The 19,692-nt window shown below is 48.5% G+C and overlaps 1 protein-coding gene across 13 annotated transcripts in view; it reads right to left on the bottom strand.

Moving 5' to 3' along the window:
* Positions 1-607: 607 nt before the first annotated feature.
* Positions 608-19,692, bottom strand: part of ARMH1 (armadillo like helical domain containing 1) — a 49,522-nt gene continuing 30,437 nt past the window's right edge. For 9 of the 13 annotated variants that reach the window (XM_027577943.2, XM_027577960.2, XM_027577967.2 and 6 more), the window contains 6 exons: positions 2,516-2,638; positions 2,356-2,428; positions 2,087-2,216; positions 1,928-2,032; positions 1,556-1,637; positions 609-1,418 (listed from right to left, as the gene is read on the bottom strand). In XM_027577943.2, the coding sequence (XP_027433744.2) occupies positions 1,252-1,418; positions 1,556-1,637; positions 1,928-2,032; positions 2,087-2,216; positions 2,356-2,428; positions 2,516-2,638 (680 nt within the window). In that variant the 3' untranslated portion in view covers positions 609-1,251. Of the gene's footprint in view, positions 1,481-1,555; positions 1,638-1,927; positions 2,033-2,086; positions 2,217-2,355; positions 2,429-2,515; positions 2,639-19,692 lie in introns of all 13 variants that reach the window. The other 4 variants (XM_027577998.2, XM_027578004.2, XM_027578010.2 and 1 more) reach the window with 4 other exon arrangements.

The raw sequence follows: 19,692 nt of genomic DNA, 5'->3' as shown, positions 1-19,692 counted from the left end.
CTGTTCCTGAAATGGAGAGCCCTGCAAGGTTTTGAGCAGTAACACAATCTAAGTTTAAAAGGACTACCATGGGGGCGCCTGGGTGGCTCAGTTGGTTAAGCATCTGCCTTCGGCTCAGGTCATGATCCCAGGGTCCTGGGATCAAGCCCCACATGGGACCCCCTGCTCAGCGGGGAGCCTGCTTCTCCCTCTGCCTCTCCCCTTGCTTGTGCTCTCTCGCTCTCAAATAAATAAATAAAATCTTAAAAAAAAAAGAGAGAGAGACTACCCTGGCTGCTGTATTGAAAAGAGAATGGGGTAGAAAGGCCTCTAGAGTAGTCTAAACAATGGTGGAGAAACAAAGCAGGAAAAACAATGGCTCAGATTAGGGTATTACCAACAGAGGTAGTGAGATATGGTTGGATTCTGGATATACTTGGAGTCAACAGAACGGATACAGATGTTGAAGAGAGACATTAAAGAGAACACTATTTTTTTAAAGATTTTATTTATTTATTTATTTGAGAGAGAGAATGAGATAGAGAGAGAGAGCATAAGAGGGAAGAGGGTCAGAGGGAGAAGCAGACTCCCTGCTGAGCAGGGAGCCCGATGTGGGACTCGATCCCGGGACTCCAGGACCATGACCTGAGCCGAAGGCAGTCGCTTAACCAACTGAGCCACCCAGGCGCCCAAGAGAACACTATTTTGTTCTGAGTGGCAGAAACGATGAGTTGCCATCAGTTGTGCTGGGGAAGGTGGCACAGATCAGAAGTCCAGTTTTGGACATAAGGAGGTGGAAATATTTAACTGGAAATAGAAATGTGGGAGTCAATGGTGTATAAATGGCATTTAAAGTTCTGAGACTGGATGAGATCACCAGGGTGAAAAAGTAGAGAAGAGGCTCCAGGTTACTCTAACTTGAAAGAAGCTGGGTTGAGAGGATTAATCAGCAAAAGAGAATGAGAGGAAGCAACCAGAGGTAGGAAAAAAAGCAGATGAGTGTGGTCTCCTGGAGGAGAGCGTGCAGGGGCCAGTAGGGAGCAGAGGTGAAGTTCTCTCCTCAGGCTACACTCTTAAATCTTCCAGGATATCGATGTTCCTTCCCTCCAGACCAGCTTTTTTCCTGGATGAGCAGAGGAACCCCAGCCCATCAACAAAGCTCTCATTTAATTCCCCCGCCCCGCTACACAGAGAACAGACATATAGCAAGATTATTTATTGAATTCTTGCCAGCCAGCAGCTCTCCCTCTCCTCTCCTGGCAGGCCCAACCCTCAGCCTCCCACCTGGGCCAGTGGAGTCACCATGAGCGTGACCCCAGGATCCTTCTGCCAGGCTTCCTGAAACACAGCCCGGGCCTTCCTGGATTGCCTCAGAGGCTCTGTTACTCCTCTCCCTCCACATCCTCCTTCTGGAAGTATGTGATGTAAGCCAGCTGATCCTGGTCATGGGCGTCAAGGTAAAAGGTCGTGTTGCTGTGGGGGACGCCACCGAGGTATAATGCTGGAGGCAGGGGAGGCGAGCCTGAGTCTGGGTGCCGCTGCACCTCGGCTCCAGGCACCCTCACTCCCCACTCACCTTTGGAAACATTGACTTTATTGGCCGCCAAGATGTCCGCCTGAATGCTATCTATTTTCACGTACAAGTCCTCGGCATTGCTCTGGGGGCAGGAGCAAGGGAAACCTACTGAGCCTCCAGGGCAGTCTGCACCTGCAGGCGGGCGCCAGGCACAGGAATGCGGCCGGCTCCGGGGCTGACCGGAAGCGCAGGACAGGGACCGGCAGGACGCGGGGCGGGGGTGGGGGTGGGGAGGAGCCCGAGCCAGCGCGGTCCCTCCCACAGCGGACCCGGGCCCAGCGTGCGTGGGGGGTGTGGCCCGGGGGGGCGGGGACGCTGTGGAGGCTGCACCGTCCGGTCGCCGTCCAGGCTCTGCGGGGCGGGGGCACTTACGAGGAAGAGCTTGTAGAGCTCCTCTCCCATGGACCTGCGCACGTGCTCCTCCACCACCGGGAACACCTGCACGAAGTACTGCGGCCGCGGGGGGCGGCGGGGTGACTGCGGTGCCCTCGCCCAGGGCCCGCCGCGCCGCCCCGCAGTCCCGCCGCTCACCTCCAGCGTGAGGCTGGCCTGCCGCTGGCTGTTGCTGTGGTCCGAGTTGCCCATGGCGGCCAATAGGCTGTGCACCACGCGCAGGTGCAGCATCTCCTCGGCGATGCTCGTGTTGCTGCGCGCCAGGATCCTGGGCCGGAAATTCGGGCGGCGGCGACCCCTTGGGATCCTCCGGCGCCCGGCAGCCCGAGCCGCACCCCCCCACCCCGGGCCCGCGGGCAGCGCCAGCCTGGCTCGCCGCATTCCCCCCACTCCCCCCGCCCGCTTACCCGATGGCCTTGGCCGCCGCAGCCTGCTGCAAAAACACCGGCAGGTGGGCGGTGAGCTGGGGAACCAAGGAGTCTGGCAGAGGGGGCGGCCGTGAGGTTGGAGGCCCGGCTTCCCAAGGCCAGCCCCCGCCCCGCAGCCCCAGTCCGAGCGGCTCCCTACCGTTGAGGATCTTGGGTTGCAGTTTGCTGGTCTCCTTGACGGACGGTATCAGCAGCTCCACGAGGCCCTTGAGCAGCGCCTGGCACACGTCATAGTTGACCAGGTCCTTGATCAGCTCGATGGCTGGGGAAAGGCAGAGGCGCTGGGGAGGCCTGACGCTCCAAAACCCTCCATCCCCACCAAGCAAGCAAAGACTCCCTTGAACCAAGTCGCTTCCCTTTACCCCCATCCCCTTCCTGCTCCTTTCCTAGCACCTTTTACTGGCCAGCACCATGCAAGCTATGTGTGGGGGAAGCTGGGCAGGCAACACCTCAGTCCGGCTGGATCTGGGGCTAAAGAGGAGGAGGAGGGGGCCAAGCCTCATCCCCCACACTCAGCCCTCACAGAATTTGCCATAGAGGGAGGAGGAAAGGTTGGATGGTGAGCCTTTGAGGCTGTCAGAGCTGGAGGCCCCACCGAGGTGGGGCCACCTTCGGCTTGGAGGAATCCGGGAATCGGGGTGTCACGGAGGTGGGAGGGGCTAGGTCTTCAAAGGGAGAAAGGATGGGCAAAGCCCCCCAGGGGTGGGGTGAGAGGGAGACAGCGAGTGGATGGAGGATGTGTGGCAGCAAGTGAGAAGGGTGGAAGCAAGGTAGACTGCGGTAGTTTTTGACAAACCATTTATGGAGCCCTTTGCCTAGGCTTTCCACACAGCATCCCCTCGAAGCTCACCATAACCAAAAGAGGTTTGCTTTGCAATGACCCTGTAACTGTTAGCCCATTTCACTTTGCAGAGAGAGGCATGGGGCAAAGTGATTTGGCTAACGTCTTGGGGGGGGGAGCAAAAGGAAAGATTGGGTTACAAATGAGGAAAGAACTAGAATTTATTGAGAGTTTTTTTTTTAGAGGTACTTTCCAGTCATTCTGGCATCCCCTCAGCCTTCGCACAAGCCTGCACTACATGTCTGATGCGCCAGGTGCACAGTATAGCACTACAAAGGGGGTCAAGCTGTGGGGGTGCTGGGGAAGATGGGGAAAAGGGAGAAGAAACATTCTTAGAAGGGAATCGTATAGAGGCAGAGCTGGATGGGGGCAGGGTGAGTTGGTCATGTGATGGAACACTGGTAAGTGTTATTTTAAACACACGTGCTTGCTACCTCCACTCGACTGGTAGGGGAGCTGAGACTTCGATAGACACATGGGAACTAATACCAGGAATATCTCTTTGAATCATGAAAATTAACCTTTTATATCCTTGTCAGGAAAGCTTTGCCCAGTAAAGATATGCTTGAGATAATTCTCAGTCATGGAAGAAAAGCGTTTGCTGGTAGGTGCAAAGGCACCGGAAGCGTAGGGGGATCAGCCAGTATCCGGGACCAGGGGCACAGGGGCAACATATGTATTGTTTTTTCTCATCTTAATAGGGTCTTTGATGTAGGTGCCAAACATGTATTTTTGCAGGAAGAAGCACTAGAGAATTGGTAGTACAATTTTTGGAGGCCTTATTCAAGTAAGGCTAAATGTTTCCTAGCAAGGACAGATTCTTAGGTTCGTGATTTGGTTGTTAAACAACACTGCTGTTGGGGTATCTAGGTGACTCAGTCGTTAAGTGTCTGCCCAGAGTCCTGGGGCAGGACACCCATATCAGGCTCACTGCTTGGGGGGAAGCCTGCTTCTTCCTCTCTCACTTCCTCTGTTTGTGTTTCCTCTTTTTGCTGTTTCTCTATTTGTCAGATAAATAAGTAAAAAACAACACTGCTGTTTGGGATTGGTTGGGCAACATCTTATAAAGTGCCTTTTTTCTTTTTCTTTTTTTAAGTTAGTAAGCATTGTTCTATTGTGGTAATTTTTCCTAAGAAAACAACTTGTTTAGAGCGCTTGCATGAAGGGGGGGGCGGCCAGAGCGAGAGCAACTTTCAAGCTGACTCCTCAGTGGGCCAAGAACCTGAGGCAGCTGGATCCCACAACCCATGAGATCCTGATCCCAGGCGAAACCGAGTCGATGCTTAACCAGGTGACCCTCCCGGGTGCCCTTTAAAAAATGTTTTGGGTCCCCTCCACCCCAGCAGTGGGTGGGGCAGGTGCGCACCCTGCACTACTGTGGGCCAACCCTACCATCTCACCCAGAGGGCTCATTTGCATATCTATGGCTGCCACCCCAGTACTACATTTTTGTTTAAAACTGCACATTTCCCTGTTTCCTTGGATCAACAAATGTCTTTTCTAAAAATCCCTTTCACAAATTTTCCTAGCAGGGTGACGGTGGCACAGGAATAGACACCAGTCTTGGAGAACTGCAGTCAGTTATGGAAAGAGTGGCAAACATACCTAAGTATACTCTGGTTCCTCTTCCGATTGCATGTCTCACCTTTTACTAAAGATTTCCGTGGAGAGGAATGTTTGCAAATTTGCCTTATTTCTGAGCTAAAAGGAAAAGTTTCCAATGTTTCATCTATTAGGTATGGCATTTGTTATAGTTTTTTGTAGATATCTCTTATTGAACAGACATTAAATGTTTTCAAACTTTTTTCCTATTAAGATGATATATGTGCGTTCCTAGATTAGATGACTTATTATCCTTGGCATATGCTGCTAGATTCAGTTTGCTAATATTTTGTGTAGAGTTTTTGCAGCTATGCGGATAAGATTGGTGTATAATTTCTCTTTTGCATGGTATCATTGATGGATTTTTATATTAAGATGAGGCTAACCTTAAAAAAAAGATTAAGCTAAACTAAGAAAATGAGTTGGGGTTTATATTCTCTTTTTCTAATCTTGAGAAGAGTTTGAGTAAGACGAGAATTTTATCTTGAAAATTTTTTTAAAGATTTTATTTATTCATTTGACGGAGAGAGAGAGAGAGCAAGCACAAGCAGGGGGAGCAGAGGGAGAGGGAGAAGAGGCTCTCTGCCAAGCAGAGAGCCCGATGCGGGGCTCCATCCCAGGACCCTGGGATCATGACCCGAGCTGGAGGCTGACGCTTAACCGACTGAGCCACCGAGGTGACCCTATCTTGAATGTTTGATAGAATTCTCTAAGCTGACTTTATGGGAAAAAAATTACTGATTCATTTTCTTTAATGGTTAGAGGACTATTTGGATTTTCTCTTTCTTCATAAGTCCATTTTGGTAGGTTATAATTTCTAGCAGTTTTCATCTACATTTTCAAACATTAAAAAAATTCATTATCTCATCTTTTTGTCATTTTAATGAGTGTAGCATCTTTAGTGATGTCTTCTTTTATATTCTTCATATTGATTATGTGGCTTTTCTCTTTCTGCATGGAATCCCTTTGCCCCCAAGTCCCATGGGGGTAACACACTTGGATGCCTGCTTGTGCAGTGGTGTGCACTACAGTGAGAAACACTTAGAAGACCTGAATGTTACAGTCAGTAAGCATGCCTGCCTTTTGCTCTAAAGGGGGAAATATATTTTCCAAAGCTGTTTGCTCATCAACATCCTTGAAAAGATAGTTTGGGACAATGAGCAGTTGTTATTTCACTTAAAAGATATGCAGAAATGTGATAGACCTGTAGAGAATTGTCTCCTAGGATCATTTTTCTTTTGCTAGTACTAATCCTTCAGTAGACATTCTTGCTTTGTTCCTGAACTCAGGAGCAAAGCATTCAATGTTTCACTATTTCTTTTTTAAAGATTTTATTTATTTGACAGAGAGAGAGACAGAGAGAGAGGGAACACAAGCAGGGGGAGTGGGAGAGGGAGAGGCAGGCTTCCCGCTGAGCAGGGAGCCCGATGCGGGGCTCGATCCCAGGACCCTGGGATCATGACCTGAGCCGAAGGCAGATGCTTAATGACTGAGCCACCCGGGCATCTTCAGTGTTTCACTATTAAGTATAATGTTAGCTGTAGGTTTTTGGTAGATGCTTTTTTTTTTTTAATTAAGTTGGGGAAGTTCTTTTTTTTTTAAGATTTTATTTATTTGAGAGAGAGAATGAGATAGAGAGAGAGAGAGCATGAGCGGGGGAGGGTCAGAGGGAGAAACAGGCTCCCACTGACCAGGGAGGCCAATGTGGGACTTGATCCCAGGACCACGGGATCACGACTTGAGCCAAAGGCAGATGCTTAACTGACTGAGCCACCCAGGCACCCCACTAGCCTCATAAAATTAATTAGGAATTATTTCCTTCCCTTCTGTTTTCTAGAAATATAGAATTGTGTTCTATAAATGTCAGTTATGCCCTGCTGGTTGATGATGTTGAGTTCTATATACTTGCTGATTTTTCTTTTCTTTTTCTTTATTATTTTTTTAAATTTCATTTATTTGAGAGGGAGAGATGAGAGAGAGAGCACAAGCAGGGGGAGCAGCGGAGAGAGAGGGAGAAGCAGACTCCCTGCTGAGCAGGGAGCCCCATGTGGGACTCGATCCCACGACCCTGAGATCACGGCCTGAGCCAAAATCAGATGCTTAACTGACTGAGCCACCCAGGTGCCCCTACTTTGTGTGATATTAACAGAGCTACTCCTATTTTCCTTTCATTAGTACTTTCATGAAATATCTTTTTCTTTTTATTTCGACCTGCCTATATTCTTTTATTTGAAGTGAATTTCTTGGAGACAGTATATACTTGAGTCATTTTGTGTGGATTTATTTTGATTTAACCTTTTTAGACTTTATTGTGGGTTGGTGTCTTTCATCACTTCTTGACAACTCTCCACCATTGTCTCCTTAATGGTGCTGCCCTAGTCTTTCTTTTTTCTCTTTGCCTCTATTAGATAGTCTCACTCTTACCCTTACTTTTCTTCCCCTCTTCCAGGTGACTAATTTTCTCTTCACCTGTGTCTACTCTACTGTTAAATGTGTACACTGAGGAATTACTTTTAGCTATTGAATTTTTTTTAAAGATTTTATTTATTTATTTGACAGAGAGAGACACAGCGAGAGAGGGAACACAAGCAGGGGGAGTGGGAGAGGGAGAAGCGGACTCCCCACTGAGTAGGGAGCCCAATGTGGGGCTCGATCCCAGGACCCTGGGATCATGACCTGAGCCGAAGGCAGATGCTTAACGACTGAGCCACTCAGGCGCCCCTGTATTTTTTTTTTTTTAAGATTTTATTTATTTATTTGACAGAGAGAGAGAGGAAGAGAGAAAATGAGCAGGGGGAGCAGCAGAGGGAGAGGGAGAAGCAGACTCCCTGCCGAGCAAGGAGCCTGATGTGGGACTCGATCCCAGGACCCTGGGATCATGACCTGAGCCGAAGGGAGATGCTCAATTGACTGAGCCACCCAGGTGTCCCTGGGTTGGTCGTATATTTGCAAAATTAATTGTAGGAAAAAACTTCAGAGCTAGGATGCAGATACTTTCTTCCAGAGAGCACTTTCCTTTCTTCTTTCAGCCGCCTGGGCACTAACAGTTCTGAACCACTTTTGTCCAAGTTCAAGACTTGAGGTTTCCTGGACCACACAGGTGGTTGTACAATAGCCAACAGCCAATGATTTGCTCATCAATCACCAATAACCATGCCTACATAGTGAAACTTCATAAAACCCCTGAAGTGATAGGTTCAGAAAACTTCTGGATTGGTGAACACACTGAAGTGTGGGAGAGTGGTGTGCCTGGAGCAGTCCCCCAATCCATATCTTGCCCTATACATCTCTTCCATTTTCCTGTTCCTGATCTGTATCCTTTACAACTAAACTGTTAATAGTAAGCAAAATGCTTTCCTGAGTTTTGTGAGTTGTTCTAGCAAATGACTGAACTTGAAAGGGAGGAAGGGTTGCATGAACCCCCCGGCTTTGTAGCCAAGTTGGACAGAAGTATGAATAACATGGGAACCTAATACAACTGGCATTTGAAGTAAAGGCATTCTTGAGGTGCTGAGCCCTTAAACCTGTGGAGTCTGAAGCTAACTCTGGGTAGTGTCAGAATTGAATTGAATTATAGCGTACCCAACTGATGTCCTTGGAGAATTGGACAATTGCTTTGTGTGGAAACCCCCTCCCCCCATTTGGTATCAGAAGTGTTGTGAGAAAAAACAACTCAACATCAATCCCTCCAGAAGGGGGGATTGATCCAAATTTTCTAGCCTACCATTATCAGGAAGAAGAGTCTTCTTCACCTGCCTCTTGTTACTTATTCTTCTAGACTCACCTCAGAAATTAGCTTTCAAGTAGCTTTGTCTGACCTGTTCTCCCTCTGCCTCCACTCTGGACCACTGAGTCCCTCTGCCTCCAGTCTGAACCACTGAGGAATAGACGTCCTGTGTCTCTGGCCCTACAGCCCCCTTTTGTCACCATGGAGCACCGCCGTCATCCAGTCATAGTCTCTCCACTACCGTGCACTCCAGTGAACGTGTATCTGAGGCAGCTCGGCCTCCCCAGAGCCTCAAACCAGTCCAGTCCATAAATCGACTGGAAACAATCGACTGGAGCCTGTCTTCCCGTGCGCGGGTAACGGCAGCCCAGGACCGTGCTTGGAGACCGCCAGCCCGGTGGGGAGGCCCGCAGGAGCGGCCCCGCGCTGCCCACTGCCGCCCTCGCCCACCCTGAGCGGTGGAAGCGGCCCCGGCTCTGCGTCTTGGCAGGCTGGAGAGCCACGGCCGCCACAGCGCCGCCCTTCCGCCCCGGGTGGCCGGCTGGGCCCAGAACCGAGGCGCACGCCTGAACGCTCCTGTCAGAGACGGCGGGCGGGCAGACGGGCGCAGGGGCCGCAGCCCCGTCTGCACCGTGGGAGCCGGGGGGCAGAGGTGGCCAGTGGCAGGGACCGCACGGGTCTGCAGCGCACGCAGGGCGGCGGTCTACAGGAGGCCGCGGGCAGCTCCTGGCAGCTTTACTTGCTAACCACACACACGCATATGGTGCCTAACCATGAACATGGGCTGGTGATTTATAATCTTGTCAGAAGACTGTCACTGACAGTCACCAGCCGCGCAGCGGCCTGTTTACCCGGAGGCAGAGGCTGGGGAGGCAGCCAGCAGTCCCCTCCTGGGTCTCATGCGCCATACACGGTTCTCCTGCCTGGTGCCGAGTGCCCTCAGCTCCCAACCCTCCCAGAAGGAGGGGTGCCCACGTCTCCACCCCAGGACTCAGAGTGTTCTTTGGCAGGAAGGAGAACCAGTTTGGGCTGTGAGTTGGTCTAAGGAAAGGTACCAGTAAGGCCTCCCCCTTGAGACAAGTTGCCCTTGTCTCAAGTCCTGGGGGGGCCTCCCATCCACCCACACCGCAGAGCCATGGAGCATACAGAGGCCCCGTCCTGAAGCCCCACACAAAGCCAGTCTTGTCTCGGCCTGTTTTTCCTAATCATTTACTCTCTGGCAGAAGGACTCTTAAGGACATCCCTGCTACCCCTTCTAGCGCTTAGTATTCTGGGGTCGGGCCTTGTTCGGCCTCCCTTTTTCTCTCTGGACCAACCTGATTCAGAAACCGCTGCTTCATTCAGAAACACTTCCTAGGACTGTCCAGCTGCTGCTGGCTTCTGGGCTTCCTCTTCCTTCCAGGGCTTCCTGCCCTCCCAATCCCAGTGGCCCCCCACTCCAGCCTCCTGTTGCTCAGATGTGGTTCTAACTTGGGATCACAGAGGGAGAGGGACCAGCACACTGACCCCCCCCCCCCGGTGTCCCCCAAACATTCTCCCCCTTGGACAAAAACGCAGCCTGGGATGCCTCAGGCCGCTTGGCCGGTGTGTGAAACCCCCAAGTGTTTCTCACTTGTTCTCTTATTGTTTGGTTATGAAACCTCTTCCTTCTTTTTGAATTAGTGGGGTTTTGAATTAGCGGGCTTGGCCTGCCCTCGCGCCCAACTCTGCTGGGCCCAGTCAGCTGCCGCACAGCTTGCCTCCCTTAGTAGTTGGGCTCTTTCCCAGGCACAATAAGCTGACGGCACCTGAGTGCCAGGACGCCTGCAAAAAACCCTTGCCTGTGCCTAAGAGAGTTCTCCCTACAGCAAGAAATGACTCAGAGATTACTCAGGGTGGAAAGAATGAATGAAAATATTTTTATGAAATTTCCCTGACCACAAAACATATTCTCTGCCCACGTAGGACCAAGTTCTCCAGGAGATAAATATCTGCTTTTGCCTACTCACTTTACCCTAAACACTTAAGCCTTCATTGCTAGTGTGTCTGCAACACTCGGAACTCCTTGGAAAAGTGAAGCTTTATTCACTGAATCATTTTTGATTGAGTTTTAAAATTCAGAGCTGTCCATGTTTACACCCAAAGTGAAAGGGCTAGTCTCTGTCCAAATGTCCTCATAGGAACCACAGCCAGTTACAACTCTTTACCCACTGTGCTAGTTCTGAAGCATAGCAGAGCATTCAGAAAGCAAAGGGCAACGGGGGATTACTGTCTTTGGCAGCTTTGCCTGAAGCCTGTGTTGCTGACAACACCCAACTGTCCTAAATGGTTTCAGTCACTGATTTATTCATTGGTTCATTCATTTATCTAACAAAATACTTAGTGAGCATCTTCTGTGTGCCAGACCCCTGTGCTATGGCTACAAGGAGGACAAAGATACAATCCCTGTCCTCAGGGATGACACAGTTTAATGGGGGATACCAGTAAGCAAACTGGTATGTATGCTGTAGTATTATAAGAGCCATGGGAACACAAAGCAAGTCAGGTTGGTGTGAGGGTATGTTGAGAAACTGGGGGACAGGGAATCAGGAGAAGGCTCTCTTGGAGAAGGTGACACGTGAGCTGACAAAGCCATGGAGGAGAAGAGAGGGACTGGAATGAAGAATGTGGCAAGTGCATGCCACCATTGTGGCCGGGCAAGCAGGGAGGTCTGGCTAGGACATAGGGTGTTGGGTCATGGAGTGAGACCTAAGCCTCAGGAGACGGACTGGCTTCTGAGGACTTTGCATGTGCCAACCACTGCATAGGGCAGGTGTTTTTTCTTGTCTTTCATTTCAAAGATTAAAAAATATATATTTATTTAGAGAGAGTGCACGTGCATGCTCACAGGTGAGCAGGGAGAGGGGCAGAGGGAGAGGGAGAAAGAGAATCTCAAGCAGACTCCGCACTGAGCATGGAGCCTGACGTGGGGTTCTATCCACGACCCTGAGATCATGACCTGAGCTGAAATCAAGAGTCGGATGTTCAACTGAGCCACCCAGGGGCCCCTCTTGTCTTTCATTTCAGAGGAAACCGACTCAAAAATGTTGAGTAGCTTACCCAAGGTCAAACAGCTAAAAAGTAGCAGAATGACTCTGTTGGGATTCCGAAGCTCATATTTTTTACCACTAAGCTCTGCTGCCTCGGCTTGGGTGGAGGATGAGGAGGACGGACTGTGTAGGGACCATGCTAGAGAGACGGAGGTTGGTTTAGAGGTGAGAAATATAGAGATATGAGTAACAGCAGTGGAGACAGAATGAAGAAAAGGGAGATTTGAACGATAGCAAGGAGTTAAGAGTTGACTGGTCTTGTTAGAAGTTGATTGTAGGCGGGAAGCAAGAAGAGATGGCAATGACCTACATTTCCAGCCTTGGGGGCTTTTCACTGAGATTGGGACCTTCGAGCTGGAATCTCAGGAGTCCAGTTCTGAACATGGTCAGGGACACCCGAGGGGAGATGTTCAGAAGGCCAACGGAAAAATTGGGATGGAGCTCAGGAGAGCAGTGTGAGCTGGAGAGAGGTCACTCAGCTGCTCTGCCTGACTGTCACAAAACGGGAATAATAATTGTGCCACCTTTGTCAGCTTGTCGTGAGGACTAACGAGTAGGGAGCTGGAGCAGTACCTAACGTGGAGGAGACACCTTATAAAGGCTAGCCATTCGTGTTTCTATCACTATAGGCGGTCATTAAAACCGTGGGAGTAGATGAGGTACCACAGACAGAAAGGAAAGAGAAGAGCAGGGGACCTGGGATTGAATCCTGAGAGAAAAAGAAACCTGCACTAAGGGACTGGTGGAGGGATGGGAAGGTACAAAGGACTGAGCAACAGTTTCCAGAGAGAGAGGAGGAAACTAGGAGAGTTCAGGTCAGGGAAGGAAGAGATCAGAGTATTCAGGGAGGAGAGTGTGATCAGGAGGGTTAGAGCCATGGGGAGGTCACACCCGTTGAGGCTGAGAAGCAGCTCTATGGGGCCTAAGCTTTCATTTGACAAACTGGTCGGGTCCGTGTCAGCCACAGTGCTTTGTGCTGACTGGAACAGCAGTAGACAAAACAGATGCAAAGGGTGGCGCACTGACACTCATGGAAACTTCAGTGCAGAAGAAGGGATTCCTCTAATCCAAAGGGGAACCACAGAACCCACAGCCTGTCAGTCCGGGAAGAAAGTTCCTTGATCACCGGGAAGAAAGTTCCTTGATCACCTGTCTGATAGCTGAAGAAACCCTGAACAAATAACTTGCCCAGCGAATCACAACGAATAGGAGACAGAGTCGCAGTGGTGGGCTCAGTATTCTTTGGACAGACGGAACCTTAGAAATGGCATTGCACCTGGGAACTGTGGCATGCGACTATTTTCTTTCTTTCCTTCCTTCCTTCCTCCCTCCCTCCCTCCCTCCCCTCCTTCCTTCCTTCCTCCCTCCCTCGCTTCCCCCTTCCTTCCTTCCTTCGATTTATTTATTTATTGGGGGGAGGGGCTGAGGGACGGGGCTTAAGAGTCTTAAGCCCACTCGGGGCTGGGGACGGGGCTTGATCTCACCCCCTGAGATCAGGGCCCTGAGATCACCACCTGCGCCAATACCAAGAGTCGGTCCCTTAACTGCGCCATTGAGGCGCCCCAGCACGCAACTATTTCTAAGGCACTCGGCACTGAGGAAGTTTGTTTTATAATTTTTTGCTCCTAGAGCCTTGGGAAACCCGCGTTCCAGTTCTTGGTCTTCACTTCCACGCGAAACTGCCACCTACTGGCCACATGTGAGAAGTGTGCTTCAGTGAGCGTCCAGACAGGTTTGCTTCCTTTCCCCGGGTGAGAGTGTGAATACGTTTGGCAAGTTGCTGTTATAAGAGAGACCAGTGTCAAGGATTTTCCCGACCAGTCACATTCTATCTTTGATTCCTGTACATCTCACCACCTCTTTCACCTACATCCTGTTCAAAGCCCACTGTTGAAACATAAAAAGCATATTTTACATACTACTTCTTTTAAAAAAGCCAGTCGATGAAGTAATTAATGTTAGGTGCTCTTGGTGGTATATGTACTGCTGAATTAAGAATTACTGTAGTGTCTTCCACGGGTGTCTGCTCTCCCGGAGTCCAACCAACCCGTGTGCGGGCACCTGAGTGGGGCACTGACCACTGCATCGGGCGCCTGAGGGGAGACAGTGCCAGGTCAGGGCGGACACGGAGGTTTTGAGGGCCAGGCAAACTGGGCCATTAGAAAGGAGTGTTCCCCAAGGACTTTCTATTTGAAAACAAACAAACAAACAAACAAACAAACAACTACGGGAGACTGTTTAATAAAACTTAGGAAGAGTGAATAAAGTGTGGCAGTTGAAGTATATAATTTTGGAGAAATAACCTATCTTTTAAGAATATTCAGATTTTGGGGGCGCCTGGGTGGCTCAGTCGTTAAGTGTCTGCCTTCGGCTCTGGTCATGATCTCAGGTTTCCTGGGATCGAGCCCCGCATCAGGCTCCCTGCTCAGCGGGAAGCCTGCTTCTCCCTCTCCCACTCCCCCTGCCTGTGTTCCCTCTCTCACTGTCTCTGTTTCTGTCAAATAAATAAAATCTTAAAAAAAAATATTCAGCTGATTTTTATGTTAAACTATCCTTTAGCATCAGAGCCTTGTGACTGTTGTTCAATGAAGTCACACGGGATGGGGTGGCCTCTTACACAGCCGGAAAGGCTGAAACACCTGCTGATATGGATTAGCTCAGAAGCGGAAAGTAAAGGCACAAGGTTCTATGGGGCAAAAGGTGTAGTTTTAAAAATGAGATCTTATAGTATTTGCATGACCCTGAGAAGGGCATGAAGCTAAGAAAACATAATTGTTTTATGGTAATAATAATATTGTCCATCCTCAGGTTTTTGACTATTTCTCAAAAGGGGTAAAAATTTTAAAAGTCTTATTTTTGTAATACTGGAGAGATAGGACAGTTTGGTGGTGAGGATTTGGGTGCAGGGGTCAGATTGTCTGGGTGTGACCCACAACTTTCCCACTTATTGTCTCTGAGACTTTGGGCGGGTTATTCAATTGCTCTGTGCCTCAGTTTCCTCATCTGCAAACTGGGGATTATAATAGTACCTACTTTTCAGAATTGTTCTGAGGACTGTATGACATAATTAAAGAGCTTAAAACAGTGCCTGGCACACAGTCCTCACTGGTAGTGATGACTAGTTATCATTACTGGTATTATGACTGCTGAGTCAAAGCTCTAGCCCGGCAGGGACTTCGTTTTGTGTGTCACTATACACTCAGTGCCCAGCCCAGTGCCTGCTCTTTTGAATAAGTAAATGAATGAACAAAAAATGTAAATCATTTAAAAATAAACCAACAAATGGGGCTCCTGGGTGGCTCAGGTGTTAAGCGTCTGTCTTCGGCTCAGGTCATGATCCAGGCTCCTGGGATCGAGTCCTGCATCGGGCTCCTTGCTCTGCGGGGAGCCTGCTTCTCCCTCTCCTCCCCACTTGTGCTCTCTCTCACTACCTCTGTCTCTCTCTCTCAAATAAATAAATAAAATCTAAAAAGAAAATAAAAAATAAAAATAAATAAAAATAAACCAACAAAGGACATTATCAAAAAGGTGAAAAGACAAGGGCACCTGGGTGGCTCAGTTGGTTAACACATCTGCCTTTGGCCCAGGTCATGATCCCGGGGTCCTGGGATGGAGCCCCACGTTGGGCTCCCTGCTTGGCAGGAGAGTCTGCTTCTCCCTCTCCCTCTGCCTCTCCCCTTGCTTGTGTGCTCGCTCACTCTCTCTCCAATAAACAAATAAAATCTTTAAAAAAAATAGTGAAAAGACAACAGAATGGGAGAAACCATTCTAGTATCCAGAATATAGAAAGAAATCCTACAACTCAACAGCGAAAAGACAAACAAGCCAATTTTTAAAAATGGGAATGGGGGGCGCCTGGGTGGCTCAGTGGTTAAGCAACTGCCTTCGGCTCATGTCATGATCCCAGGGTCCTGGGATCAAGCCCTGCATCAGGCTCTCTGCTCAGCAGGAAGCCTGCTTCTCCCTCTCCCACTCCCCCTGCTTGTGTTCCCTCTCTCACTGTGTCTCTCTCTGTCAAATAAATAAATAAAATCTTTAAAAAAAAATGGGCATAGGACTTGAGAAGGTATTTCTCCAAGGAAGAAATATAAATGGCCAACAGGCGCTTGAAAAGATGTTCAACATCTTTAGTCATTAGGAAAATGCAAACCAAAACCACAATGAGGTACCACCACTCTGCATGCACTAGGATGGCTATTAAAAAAAAAAAAAGGACAGGGGCACCTGGGTGGCTCAGATGGTTAAGCGTCTGCCTTCGGCTCAGGTCATGATCCCGGGGTCCTGGGATCGAGTCCTGCATTGGGCTCCCTGCTCCGCGGGAAGCCTGCTTCTCCCTCTGCCTCTCTCTCTCTCTCTCTCTCTCTCTGACTCTCATGAGTAAATAAATAAAACATTTGAAAAAAAAAGAATTCTTAAAAAAAAAGGACAATGACAAGTGTTGGCAAGGGTGTGGAGAAATTAGAACCCTCACATATTGCCGGTGGGAATGGAAACTGGCACAGCTGGGTTTTGTTTTTTTTTTTTTTTGAGATGGTACAGTGGTTTTAAAATATGTCCACAAAAGTTCTAGTCTGTTTCCTCTCAAGGGGTGGAGCCCATTTCTCCTCCCTAGCCACCCCCCCTCCAATGACCAGGGTAAACAGAAGTGACTGTGCAACTCCTGAGAGAGATTAGATTATAACAAGTAGTGGGGCCCCCTCTTCGCACTCTCTCAGATCACTCGCTCTGGGAGAAGCCAGCTGCCCTGGTGTGAGGACAGTCAAGCAGCCTGATGGAGAGGCCCATGTGGTGAAGACCCGAGGCTTCCTGTCAAAAACAAGCTCTAACTCACCAGGGGTGTGAGTGAGCCACACCAGAGGGTGGGGGGTGAGTCCTCCAGGTCCCGTCCCACCTTCGGATGACTGCAGCCCCCGCTGACCGCTTGACTGCAGCCTCATGAGATACCCGGAGCCAAAACCACTCAGTTAAGCTGTTCCCAGATTCCTGAGCCACAAAAACTGTGAGAGATAATAAATGTTTATTTTGGGGGCACCTGGGTAACTCAGTCGGTTAAGCTCAGGTCATGATCTCAGGGTCCCGGGACTGAGTTCCTCATCAGGTTCCCTGCTTCTCCCTCTGTATTCTCTCTCTCTCTCTCAAATAAATAAATAAAAATCTTTAAAAAATGTTTATTTTTTAGCCACTAAGTTTTGAGGTAATTTGTTATAGAGCAATGTATGATGGATTACAGATGGATTGATTTAATAGCTTTTGTAGATTTCTGCAAAGTTTGAATATAACGACTTTCATTTTGTCTTCAAAACAGCATTTTGAGGAATCTTCATTTGTCTCTGCCCAAGCTCTGTAGCTGCTATGGCAGGGAAGGGGGACCCGGTGGGGGACCGTGCTGGATGTCACCGTACTGCATGGCCTAGTACCCCATCCTTGAGAAGAGGGGATGGGGAGAGGTGGGAGGGAGACCAAGGGCTAGAGAAGGGGGCCAACCAAGGGCAGAGAGGGGTGAAGGCCCAGGGAATTCTGAAGTCCCAGCTTCTCCCAGATCTCTTAGGTCCTACTGATACAACCAATGGTTAAATTTTACAAATATTTAAAGGAAACATGTTGTCAGTAAATTGGTAATTTGGTGAGTTGGGCCCGCAGTAAATTGGTCATTTGGCTAATATTTTGGCAGGCATATATTTGGCAAATTAATTTACAATGATTGGTCTGCTTCTAATTAAGTCATACATAGTAATTTTTATGATCCTAAGGTAATAATTGATTTGTAAAAGATACCAATATATTTACACACATATGTATTTCAAATTCCCAAAAGAACTCATTAATTTCTTCTTCTGCAAAACTTTCTATGACTTTGACATTTCTCTTCTCTAGGAAGGGAGGCCAATGAGCGAGTACTTCCGTGGCTTTAGATTGCTTGTCATGATTAAGTCCCTGCCTGCCACCAATTCCTGGAATAGCAATCCTCCCTGGGAGGAAAGTGCCGTTTTTCACTTCACAGAAATCATAAATGGAGATAAATTCCAGGCAGGACCACTTTGAAGAAGGCCTCCCTTAATTTTAATTTTGGCTTTCTAATGTTAAATGGGATCATCATTAAAAGAAATTCTAAAATCTTAATTCTAGGGGAAAAAAAACCCTCAGAAATTAGTGGACACCATTACCCTTTCCCTGGTTATTTCTACTTCAAAGTGAAGAATAGACAGAGAATGGACAACCAGAATCCCCTGTACTGAGGACTGGAAAACCATTCCTTGGCGCACAGGTTTCTCTTGCACTCTTTCGGAAGAAAAAAGGTGCCATGTGGAACCATACTAGAGCCTGAGGGGAAAGGAAAAATCAGTACTAGCCTCTCGTTCCAGCTCTGACCCCCAGCTGTCTTCCTGGTGGGCTCCACATAACAGGGAGCCAAGATAATCCATCTCAGCTGTGTGCTGTTGTAATACTTGACCTACATACTATGCAAGAGTTAAAATAGTGATCATTTTATGACACTAAATTAGGAGTGGTTTGTTAGAAGCAACGGGTGACCACAGCATCCATTCTCTGTGCATGTGGCCTTCCCATCTCTTACCTTCCTCTAGGAAACTTTCCTTTTCTCCCCTCCCCCTCCAAACTCTCTTCCTTGGCCCTAAGAACTCTCAGGAAATAAAAGGTCATTTAATACACACAGCCTGCACTTCCCCATCTGGGCTGAAAAAATTAGGTATTTCAAATTCTATTTCCAATTTGATGACTGTCACTATAAACGAGGATATACAAGATTCACTCATCTCCATTCATTCATTCATTCGACAAATATCTAAGAGGCTACTTTTGCCAGTACTCTGTAGGCACCAGGGTACAATGGTAGACAAAGATGATGAAGCCTCAGCTCTTCTGGAGCTGACTTTCTTACAGAGCACAGACACTAGACAAGTAAATGAGTGAACGAGATAATTTCTGAAAGAGGTAAGTGCAGTGATGTGGTGTGTTGCAGAGCCCGAGGGGTCAGTGGAAGGGAGTGGGGACACTTTAGAGAGAGTGGTCAGAGGCCTCTCTCAGAGGAGACGTCTGAGCTGAAGTTCGAGAAGTTGTCCGTCAATCCAAGGTCTGGGGAAAGAGCCTTCCAGAAGCTTTGCTGGCCATGACAGGTGTGGAGAGTTTAGTGTAGGTGCAAGGGTAAGCTATTTTTGAAATGATCCTTCTGGCTGCAATGGGAGAATGGATTATAGGAGGCCAGGATGGAAGCAGAATTTAGCGACAGGATGGTGAGTTAGCCACGGGAGATCACAGTGGTGGTGGGGACAGAGACTGTAAGTAGGGACAGAGCCAAGAGGACTCGGTAAGTGTGGGACACAGTGGGAGGTGAGAGAAAGCAGATCGTTTGGTACTAGTCCTACACTTTCTAGTTGAGCAGTTGGGTTGGTGGTGGCACCTTTTAGTGAAAATAGGAGACAGGGTAGGATTTGGGAAGAAAATCAAGAGTTCTGTTTTGGCTATAAATTTCAGATGTCTGGGGAGATTTCAGGGGAGAGGTCAGGCCAGAGACACAGTCTGGTACCTGAATATATAACATATATGTGGTGTGTAAAGCTGGGGACTAGACAAAATCATGCGGGCAGAAGGTGTGGGTAAAGAGATGAGAAGTAGGCTGAACCAACAGTCAGGTAGAGAAATAGGAGAAAGTAGCAAAGTAATCATAACAAACATGGCAGACCCAGCTTGAGGGAGGAAAACTGGATGTGGTATCACAGAAACCCAGAGAAGAAAAGTTGCTTTGGGCCAACTGAGTCAAAAGCAGCTGAGAGATCAAGTAGGAAGAAAATGGAAAAATGAGTAGCTGGAGGGGAACTTGGGGTCAAGGAGCGCTATGCATCCTTAAACGCTATCATTTAATTTAATCTGGGGGGGATGTCTTTTAAATCTCTTTTAATCCATAGATTAAAGTCCCCAAGGAGGGGCTCTTTTTTTTTTTTTTTTAAGATGGGAGATACAGAACATATTTCCATGTCACCGGAGATGATCCTCTAGAGAGAAAGAGAGAGGCTCTGTTTATGAGACGGCTTTATGACTGTGCTTCAGAGCAGAAGCAGAAG

The sequence above is a fragment of the Zalophus californianus genome, chromosome 4, assembly GCF_009762305.2.
Source record: "Zalophus californianus isolate mZalCal1 chromosome 4, mZalCal1.pri.v2, whole genome shotgun sequence".
Lineage (NCBI taxonomy): Eukaryota > Metazoa > Chordata > Mammalia > Carnivora > Otariidae > Zalophus > Zalophus californianus.
The sequence above is the reverse complement of the archived record's forward strand: the minus strand, read 5'-3'. Positions and strand labels throughout refer to the sequence as shown.